Source organism: Plasmodium falciparum (genome assembly GCF_000002765.6).
Source record: "Plasmodium falciparum 3D7 genome assembly, chromosome: 6".
In the NCBI taxonomy this organism is placed as follows: domain Eukaryota; phylum Apicomplexa; class Aconoidasida; order Haemosporida; family Plasmodiidae; genus Plasmodium; species Plasmodium falciparum.
Window position 1 is genome coordinate 76,410 of NC_004327.3, and position 11,903 is coordinate 88,312.

Consider the following 11,903-nt stretch of genomic DNA (forward strand, 5'->3'; position numbering starts at 1 on the left):
TAAAAGGAAAACAATTGAAACGAAAACATAATAAATTAATATAAAATAGAAATATTTTTGTAATATACATAATATAAAAAATAATAAATTAAAATTTAACATGATTATGGACATGTTTTAAAAAAATACTTAGAATTTACTTTAAGATAACATAGAAAGAAATTAAAAGATCCATAGAAAATAATCAATGGACCCTATTTAAATTTCTAAATTAATATTTTGTGTACAGCAAAAATTATATATTCTATTGTTTTTTTATACTGAATTTATACGGAGAGATAAACGAGAAAATAAATTGTATAACTAGAAAATTATTATTATTTTATACAAATCAGAGAAGTTAATTAAAAATATTATAATTTTCTTATTAATTTAAAAGAACGGTTCACGTTTTTTTTAAAAAATATTTTCTATTTATATATTAATAAAATAAACATATGTTTTTTTTTATAATATATATATATTATTATATTTATATGTACATAGAAAAAATTAAATTATAAAATGGGAACAAAAAAATATTTATGTACTTATTATATTTATAATTAGTACAAAATAATATTTTCTTAGGGCTTGTCAACACTTCATTTTATTTTATTTTTTTATATTTTATGTACTATATATATAATAATAATATAATATAACATGTATGTATGTATATAAATAGTAGTACATTATTTCACACTGTATTTTTTAAAATTCGTAGATTTCCTATTTCTATTTATGGTAACAAAATAACAAGAAATATAATAATGGAACTTGTATATATTTTTTATATAACATAGAAAAGGTATTTTTCTTATTTTATTTGGAAAAGCATGTTTTTTATTTAATATTTTATATATATGTAAATAAAAAAAAAAAAAATAATTAATATAAAATGTAGCTATATATATATATATATATATAAAAATATATATAAATATGTTTAGATATTTTTTTTTTATAAAAAATTATTTAGTATATTTATAAAATAATCCCATACATATTTATTAATATATATTTATTTTTATATTTATATAATATATATGTATTTATATAATTATTATATATATAAATATATAATAATATATATATGTATATATATGCAATATATATAAATTTTTTGTTTTGTTTTGTTTTTTTCCTTTTTTTCCTATAATCCATTTTATAATTTCCCTTTTTTTTTTTTTTTTTTTTATAAATAATATTATATATTAATTAATATATATAGAAAAATGATTTAAAAAGAAAGAAAAAAAAAAAAATTATTGTTTTTATTAATAAATAAATATTTATATATATATTATATATATATAGATATATATAATAATATATTAAACTATTATTTTTATTTAAAAAAAAAAAAAAAAAAAAAAAAAAAATTAATTGATTTAAACTTATTTTATAATATCATTCTAAAATATATACAACACTAAAGTAAATTTTTTTAAAGGAAATACTTATAAAAAATAATAAATAAAAGGTGAATATAAATATAAAAAGGAATAAAAAAGTTATCAATATTTATAATATTTCATAAATAATATATATGTTTAATATATTTAGATATATTTCTATTTCCCCCGAAATGAATCTATAAATATATATATATATATATATATATAATATCTATTTATATAATATGTAGATACCAATAATTTTGTTTTGTTTTATTTTATTTTATTATTTTATTATTTGTTTTTAATTTAGGATCTATATATCTTATTTATAAAATAAGAGAAAAAAAAAAAAATTACATATATTTTCTTTCATTTTATCAATAAAAAAGATAATCAAAATGACGGACCATTTATTGGATTTTAATATGTATGGATCCCAATTACACAATTTGTTACATAATGCATTTTCAACATGCTTAGAAGAATCAGAAAGAACATGCAAGCGTACGTATGTAGTTGCTATCCTTTTAGCTTTTCTCGTTTTACACGCTCTTCTTTACATGAAATATAAAAAAAACTTTAAATTGGTAATAATATAAAAATAAATAAATAAATAAAAGTTATTTGTGTCAGTACGTTGTTAATATCTATTATACGTGATATTAGATACATATATATATATATATATATATATATATATATATATATATATATATATATATTCATATAATTGTATATATTTATAAATACCTTTGTATATTCATATTTTTTTTTTTTTTTTTTCAATTTATACAGAGTGGTTTATTTAAAAAATCCAAGAAGAGAACCAAAATGTCAAAACACTATGAAGATGATGACGACGATGACGATTATCAACCTCCTCGTCACTCATCTTTACCAAATGAACGTAAAACTTCCTCATCATCTCGTCAAGCAGCCCGTTCCCATTCATCAAGTTCATCTGTTTATGCTTCAGCCAATGCAGAAAATTAAAAATGTCCCGTAGAAAATAAATTTATTACGCAATAAAATAAAATAGGAAGAAATATATGAATTAGAAGTACAAATAAATATTTATTTATTTGTTTGTTACCACATCAACATTGTCATGACGATATATTATCATACACATAATATCTAAATATATATGTAGGATATCTATACACATATTTTCTATACATTTTTTTTTTTAATATCTGATACATTCTGGAACCACATGAAAAATATTTGATAGGATACAATGTTCTTTAGAAATTACCAAATGATGAATTATTGACAAAAAAAAAAAAAAAAAAAAAAAAAAAAATAATATATAATAAAATAATCTCCACATAAAAATGTTATTCTATTCTATTTTTTTTTTTTTAATTTTGACTACTAAAAAATTAATGTTTTCATATTTATTTTTTTTTTTTTTTTTTAACGTTTCAAATTTATATTATTCACTTATGTTAACAGTTAAAATGTGTTATGTGTAAATATATTTATAATATCTATATTTTTTTGTTTTGAACAGATATATATTTTTATTGATTTTGATGATTATTCTTATTTTATTTTATTTCATTTCATTTTTTATTTTTTTTATTTTTTTCATATATATAAATTTATATTTTGATTTCTTCATGTTTGGAATGTATATATATATCTATAAAACCTATTAATTAGACACTTGTTTGTTTTTTTTTTTTTAATAAATGGCATATAATATTTATGTGTTTTTTTTTTATTTTTTTTTTAAGCAATATAAACACATTTTATTATTTTGTTGTAATTAATAATTTATATATATATATATATATATATATATATATATATTAAAAAAAAAAAAAAAAAAAAATTTATAAAAATTTTTTTTTTTTCATTATAGAAAATGAAAAACCCAAATGAAAGTATTTATAATTATTATATACGATACATCATTGTGGTTAACCAATTTTATAAGGGTCATGAAATTTTTTTTTTAACATATTTAAAGTAAGTTGTCTTTAGATTTATATTATCCAAAGTATAACTTAAATAATAAAAATTAAAATATCATATTTAATATGAAATATATATATATATATATTTATATATTTATAATAGCGATTCCCTTTTTCTATGTTTTATTTCCATTGATATTTTCCACGATAGTATGTTCGATTTTATATTGTGATCTCATAATTACATATCATCACTTAATAGATAAATAATTTTGTTTAATATACGATTACTATTCAAAGCATTTTTTATCTTAATAATATTAGTATGTCATAATATATCTTTGTTTAAGTTTATTTTATAAATTATACTTTTCATTTATCTTATTGAACTTATCTATAAAATGTTGTAACTTGTCTCTTTCATTCAATATTTTTCCATCATTATTTAAATACTTTAATATTTTAATATTTAAATATTTGATTGTTCCTACAACTTATTTAAAAATTCTTTTTACCCTTTGGGACTCTCCTTTGATTCCTTCATCTATATTCATATAATTTTTAATATTCCTTTGTATTATTATTTCATTGATTATAACAATGAATATATTTATAATTTCATTTTTTTTTTATATGATGTAGAAATATAATTCTTCAAAGAATTTAAATCATACTTATTTTATATTAAAATTAATTTTTTTTTTATTTTTATAAATGTATTAAAATTATTTAAACAAAAATTGTAAAAGTTGCTTTGTGTTGTATATAATATGTTTCTATGTATTAAACAAAAATATGTTTTCATAAATAGCTTCAGTTCCCCCTTTTTTACTAATATTACTTAAAATAATGTCTATTTTATTTATTTCATTATCAAAAAAAAAAAAAAAAAAAAGATAAAAAAAAGACAAAAAAATATAAAAGAAGAAATAAAACTTTTGAAATCAAATATTTTAATTAATTTCACAAATAAAATTTAAAGCTTTTTTTTTCTTTTTTTTTTTTTTGGAAGTGTAGCATTTAAAATATAATTTATATGTTCTAATTATTTATCTATATATATATATATATATTTATATGATGCGTTCCAAATTGTTTTTTAAATTCACTTTTCTTTTTAACGTAACAAAAAATTAATCAAAGAACTCTTCTAAAAGTTCTCCTACTCCAATATTTTTTATATTATTATTATAATTATTATATTCTAAATATAATTGTCTTTTTCCATTATTTAAATATATGTTCATAACATTATCTATTTTTATAATTTTATCTACACATTTTGATAATATCATATTGTTTTCACTATATAGGTAAAAAAAAAAAAAAAAAAAAAAAAAAAAAACTTGAACATTTTTAAAAATAAATATCATAGATATGGTATGATATTATAAAAAAAACCAGCAATTCTTAATAACCATTCATTTTATATATAAAAAATAATTTTAGTTTTTAAATGGAAAATACACCTTCAAATGTTGTAATAAGACAGAAACGTATACAAAAAATTATATACATACCATGTTAATTTTTTTACGAAACATATTTTCATCAAATTTTATCTTATATCATATACTTATATTATCTAATTTCTGTATATCTTTTAAAAGTATGCAAATCATAAATTTATTAATATTTATATCTCGATTTTATAATCTATCTTCTTAATGTTTTAAAGTTGATTATTTTGAAGGTATGTTGAATTCAACCAAAAAAAAAAAAAAAAAGAAAAGAAATAAAATGAAATAAAAAAAATAACAAACAATTCAAATGTATTTAATCCAATATTATTATATATGGATATAAAAAAGAAGAAAAAAAAAAAAAAAAAAAATTTTATTTTTACATAATAAATAATCTAACAATTATACAAATAAACAAAAAATATACAAAAAATAATAATATTTTACAATAAACATATATATATATATATATATATATATATGTTTCACTAATATTGGGGTTTAAAAAAAAAATAAATAAATAACATCATATATATATATATATATATATATATATATATATGTCTATAACATATTTTATATGAAAAAATAAAATAATGTATATCTTATTTTTCTTTTACACATAATTAAAATAAAAAAAAATAGAATAATATATATATATATATATATTACTTACAAACGTTAATTTCCACGTAAAAAAAATTCAAATAAATATCCACCACTATATACATATATTATATATATATATATATATATATGTATGTATTTCGTGATGGTATAAAAATTATAGTGGAAAAAAAATAAAATAATCATAAAATATATATATATATATATATATATATATTTTTCTTTTTTATTTATTTATTAGGTTATAAATTTACCAGGTTTCAATTTCTTTATCATATGAATTCTTATCCCCCTAACCCCAATACAACATCATCTGTGTAACTATGAAAATTATGAAACAATTTGTTTTCTATAAAAACACAAAAATACATATTCTTTCATATAAAAATTGTATAACCAATTTAAAATGAAAGAAGCCAATAAAAAGTAATAATAATAATAAATTAAAATATACATAAACACACACAAAACGTTTAAGAAATGTTTTTGTAAACAAAATTTTTATACAAAATCGTAGAGATATAATAATACTCATAATATATATATATATATATATATATATATATTTAAATATACACATTTTGAATGTGCAAAACCAAACAAATAGAAATCTATAATGTTCCTCCTTCCATATATATAATTAGGTACATATAAAAAAAGATGTCTTGTTCATCTTTTTTTTCGTATAACATATATATATAATATATATATATATAATTTTTTTTTTTTTTATATCCAGTTTCATATGAATAATTCATTATATGTATATACACAAATGAAATTATATTATGTTTATATTTTTTCAATCGTTTGCCTCAATAGATGAAACATAATTTTTGTGTTCATATGTATCATTAAAATTTTTAGTACTGTTCCAACTAAAATTCGAACTATTGAAATTTTTCTCAAATTTTTCATTTATTCCTGATGACATTATTAATTGTTTATATTTTAATATTTCTTCTTTCATAAGCTTTATTTGAAGTGTTAAATTTTTTATTTCATTTTTATAACTTTTACAATGTATGCAGTTATTCCCAAAAAAATTATAATTACCAAACAAGTTAAAATGGTTCTCTGAATTATTATAAGATTCATTTATATCTGTCGAAATATTTTTCCCTACATTATTATATGAATAATGATTTTCCCCTTTAAATCCATTGATCTTATTATTATACTCATTTGCATCATCAAAATTTTCATTAATACTATTACAAGATAAAAATATATTTAAAAGATTATTTGTATAATCACACGAATCATTTATACCATTATCACTTATATTATATTCTTTAGACTTATTTTCAACCACATTATTATTTCCTGCGCAATTAAAAAAATCCTCTTTAGTTAAACACGGACTATTAATACCTAAAGACATATTATTATTAATATTATCACCTTTAAAAATATTATTCAAACTTTCATTTATCATATTTTTCTCATTACATAGATTTACATTTCCCAAACCTGATATACTTAAATTATCTTTAAATAAAAACATACAGTCATTTTTTTTATTATAATTACTGTTCATATTTCTCATGTTATCAAAATCAACTATTTTGTTTCCATTAATCATATTGTTGGTATATAGGTTTTCATGTTTATTCATATAGTTATTATTACTAAAAAGGGCATTATCATCACTAATGTTACTATTATTATTATTATTATTATTATTATTGTTGTTGTTGTTGTTGTTATTCATATTCTTGTTTTCCATTGTAATGTAATCCAATATATTTTTCACATTACTTCTTATATTCTTATTAAACATATTTTCATTCTCTTGCATAATCAATTTATTTAAATTGTTATAATTATCTGTTTCCAGAAATATACTGTTATTATCTCTACCTTTCTCATGTATATCTCCTATTATATCATTTACAAAATTCTTATTTTCTGTACCAATATTACTATTATTTATAAAAGATGATGTTCCAACGGCTGTAGTAATTGCTCTTCCAATATTATTATAATTATTATTACATTTATTTTCTTTGTTTGTTAAAACATTAAATGCTATATTATTATCATCCTTTTTATTATTTTTCATATTATCCTTATCATCCAATTGTCCATGGTTCATAAGCAACTGGTGAATATTTGTATCATTCAAATTTGTAAGTATATCATTAGAATTATTTTTACTATCCTCTTCAATATTATTTATATTGTTATTATTATTTGATATTACATTAATTCTATTATTAATGTTGTTCTTGTTCTCTTTATTGTGTACATGGCTATTAACGTGGTAATTATTCATATATTTTTTGTTCCCTCTTTCATTATTATTACTATGATTTGTGCTAATAATGGTTCCACTCATATTACCTACTAAACCATTATTCTTTTGATTGGTTATTACTTTATTCTCTTTATTGCTAATATTATTTAAAATATTATTATTATTGTTGTTGTTATTATTATTGTTGTTATTATTATTGTTGTTATTATTATTGTTATTATTATTGTTGTTATTATTATTGTTGTTGTTTTTCTTTTTGTTATCTTTTTCTTTGTTCATATTATTTTCATTATTCTTACTTTGAACAGATATACTACTCTTTGCATGGTTAACATCACTAATGTGGTTGTTTTCTATTACATTAACATCTGTAAATTTTTTATTCATTTGCGTGTACGAACAGTTATTCTTATTATTAAATAAATTATCATTATTATTATGATTATTACTCTTTTCATTTTTTTCCCCATTTTTGATCTCACTCTTTTTATTATTTCCTGCAACAGTTTGTTGATTATTTATGATGTCTCCACCCTTTTTAGAATTTCTACCTCCATTCTTACTATTATTATTATTATTATTATTATTAATATTATTTTGACCAATATTATTCTTCTTATTATGCTGATTTTCATTATTTTTAATTTTCTGGTTTTTACTTTTTTCCTTCTCTAATACATTAATATCCGTAATGGTTACATCCTCTTCATCATCCTCCCCTGCATTTTTATTTTTTTCCTTCTTATTTATATGTTTCTCATTTGAAATTTTATTTTCCTCTTGATCTTTTTCCTTACAATTATTCTTATTATTTTTGTTTTCTTTCTTATTATTTTTCTTCTTTTCTTGAACTTCACTTTTCATTTCATTATTATTCAAACTAACAACCTCACTAAAATTGACGCCCTTTAAATTTCTATTGATTGAATTATTTCTGATATTATTTAAGGCATTCTTCTTATTCTTGTTTTTCTTTGAGTTTTTATTATTTCCAGGTTTTGTATTATTTTCATTAGATTGAATATTGTTTGAATTTGTACCTTCCGTTTTGGCTTCTTTGGACTCTTCTTTATTTAAAAAATTATTATTATTATTATTATTATTATTATTAATATTGTCGTCATTATTATTATTATTATTATTATTATTATCCATTGGGTTATCTTCCTTCTTATTATTATCATTCGTATCAAGGCCACACATATTAACAATGCTCAGGTCATTATTATTTGCACCATACCTAACCCCATTACTCGAATTAGAGGATAAAAATTGGGAGAATTTCAAATTCTTACCATCTTCAGACTTTTCATTAGATATAAAAAAATCATCGTTATTATTGTTCGATTTATTTAATTCATCAAAACTTAAATGTTCTAATGTATTACAATTAGAAAAATTTGTTAAGTTATTCATTTTACTATCATTCATATCAAAAAGGGTAGATAAATTAGTATAATTATCAAATATTGAAGTATTATTAGAATTATTTAATACATACTTAGAATTTAACATATCACAGCTATTATTTGAATTATTCATAATATTTCCAGCAATATTATCTTTAAATGATGTTGGTAATGTATTAAACTTTTTACACTTATTATTGTTGTCATTTACTTCTTCAGACGTTAAAAGGTTTGGTAAATATTCACACGTTTTATTATAATTTAAAGCTTCATCAAAATGAGTACTTGTCTGATTATTATCATTATTATTGTTATTATTATAATTATTGTTCGAATGATATATATTCGACTTTTCATTTTCTAGTATTTTTCCATTATTAGAAAAATAAGAAGTCATAGAAGAATTATTAAAATTTTCATTGCCATCTTTCCAATTACAATTATTCTTGTTCTTATTATTTTCATAATCAGTAAAACAAAATTCCACAACCTTATATGCATTATTATCAAGAATATCAAAATTCATCCCACAATCTATCATATTATTATTATAGCCAAGTGTCTCATCAAAATACATATTATTCTTGTTTACAAATGTGTTATTCATATTGGAACATTTGTCAGGGGTCATGTTATTTATATCATTTAATTCGTTTACCCAACAGGAACTATTTTTATTTTTATTCTCTTCCATACCCTTTATATTTTTTTTGCTATTCGATAAAGATTTATTCCACGTGTTATTAAACAAACTAGTAGAACAAGGAACGCTTGAAGAGTTTAAAGACGAACATAACATGTTATTTAAATTATGCATTTTGTTATTATTATTATTATTATTATTATTATTATTATTATTACTATTAATGTTGCTTAAAGTATTGTTCATATTATTGATAATAGTATTATTCATATTATTATTTCCATTAGTCGAACTAGACAAGTTTTGCCATGTTGTATGAAAAGTTGGAACATTTTTATTTAAAAACACATTATTTTTATTAGAACCATAATTAAAATGTGGCATTCGTATCTTTAAAATACTTTCAACCTTTCTTCTTATCTCCTTATCATTCTTATTATGTTGTGTTAAAATATGGTCAATGTTATTTCTCCATTTGTCCCACTTCTTTTCCCATATTGTCCAATTTATATGAGCTTCATTCTTATCATTCGAATCGTGATAAAATGCACACTTCTGAAAATAATCACAAGCACCATCTTTTGCCATCTGACAAGCTTGCGTCTTATATACAATAGGATGAAATATCTTCTCCAATTTTGTGTGGGCTAAAGGACAATAAGCATCGTCACATTTTTTCATACGTGGACAATCAACAGGTAAGTAGAAGTATTCACTGGTTTCTCTTCTATCGAATTTATTAATTTCATATGGGTATTTTTTTAATTTATTAAACGACTTGGTTACAGGAACTCCTACACTCATTTTATTATTCTTCTCTCTTATATATATATATATATATATATATATATATATATGTGTATATATTTTTATTTAATAATTTGTTTATTTATTCTTCTTTTCTACTTTATTATATATATATGGAAGGAGAAAAGGTGTCGAAAAAATAAAATAAAATAAAATAAAAACGAAAAAAAATAAATATATTTTATGTATGATATATATATATATATATATATAATAAAAAATATAATAAAAATGGAAAAACTTAAAGAATAAAACAAAATACCAAGATATTATAAAAAATAAGTCAATATATATTATATAATAAATAAATAGAATAAATACATAAAAATATTATATATATATATTATATATATATATATAGATGTATATTATAATAATAATTGTTATTTTAATATGTTGCAATTAACACTAGTACATATAAGTAGTTTATTCACATTCATCCTTTTGGTATTTTTATTATTCTTCAATATTTCGGGGTAATTTTAATTATATTTTATTTTTATATATATTTTGTTTTCTTATATTAATATATAATACAAATTTAAAGATATTTAATTATCCACATATATGTACTCTTTTTCCCTCTAACGTATATGCATATATATATATATATATATATATATATATTTTTTTTTCTATTCATGTATATAAATATATATGATAAATTACCTAAATTTATAGTATCTTAAAAAAAATAAATGTTTCTCAAAAGTACACATGTGATATTTCTTATGTAGTTAAATATATATAATTTTTTTTTTTTAAATATCTAACATTCATACATTTTAACATTATTTTACTTATTCTCTCTCTTCGTGTAAGAAAAAAAAATATATATATAATATATATATATATTAAGATATTAAAAAAAAATTTATGCTTTTTAAAACACCATCAGAATCATAGAGGAAAGAAAAAAAAATATATAAATAAAATGTTTAAATTACGTACTTTTGGAAAAAGAAAAAAATAATCATATAAATATATATAAATAAATAAATACACATATATATAAATAAATATTATAATACATAAGGAGCATATAATAATAAAAAAAGTTCTGAAAAATTTATATATAATTCATATATAAAATTTTAATATTTTTCTTTTACACATATGTATGTATATATATATATATATATATATATATATATCTTCTAAATAATCTTAATTCTAATAAATACTTTTTCTATTCCATTCAACACACAAAAATGTATGCTTTATATAAATACTAACATGATTCTTTTTCTTTTTTTTTTTTTATTACATCATATTATTTCTCCATGATAAAAAAAAAAATATATAAAATATAAATAAAGGTATTAAAATAAAATTAGACTTTATATGAATATATATAATATATTATTATTTATATAATATGAACAAG

The 11,903-nt window shown here is 18.0% G+C and overlaps 2 protein-coding genes across 2 annotated transcripts; one reads left to right on the forward strand and one right to left on the reverse strand.

Moving 5' to 3' along the window:
• Positions 1 to 1,780: 1,780 nt before the first annotated feature.
• PF3D7_0601900 (conserved Plasmodium protein, unknown function) lies at positions 1,781 to 2,375 on the forward strand (the record flags this gene model as incomplete). Its single annotated transcript, XM_960916.1, has 2 exons — positions 1,781 to 1,969; positions 2,178 to 2,375. The coding sequence occupies 2 exons, from the start codon at positions 1,781 to 1,783 to the stop codon at positions 2,373 to 2,375; spliced, it is 387 nt and encodes a 128-aa protein (XP_966009.1).
• Positions 2,376 to 6,199: 3,824 nt separating this feature from the next.
• PF3D7_0602000 (zinc finger protein, putative) lies at positions 6,200 to 10,513 on the reverse strand (the record flags this gene model as incomplete). Its single annotated transcript, XM_960917.1, has 1 exon — positions 6,200 to 10,513. The coding sequence occupies one exon, from the start codon at positions 10,511 to 10,513 to the stop codon at positions 6,200 to 6,202; it is 4,314 nt and encodes a 1,437-aa protein (XP_966010.1).
• Between the last annotated feature and the right edge of the window lie 1,390 nt (positions 10,514 to 11,903).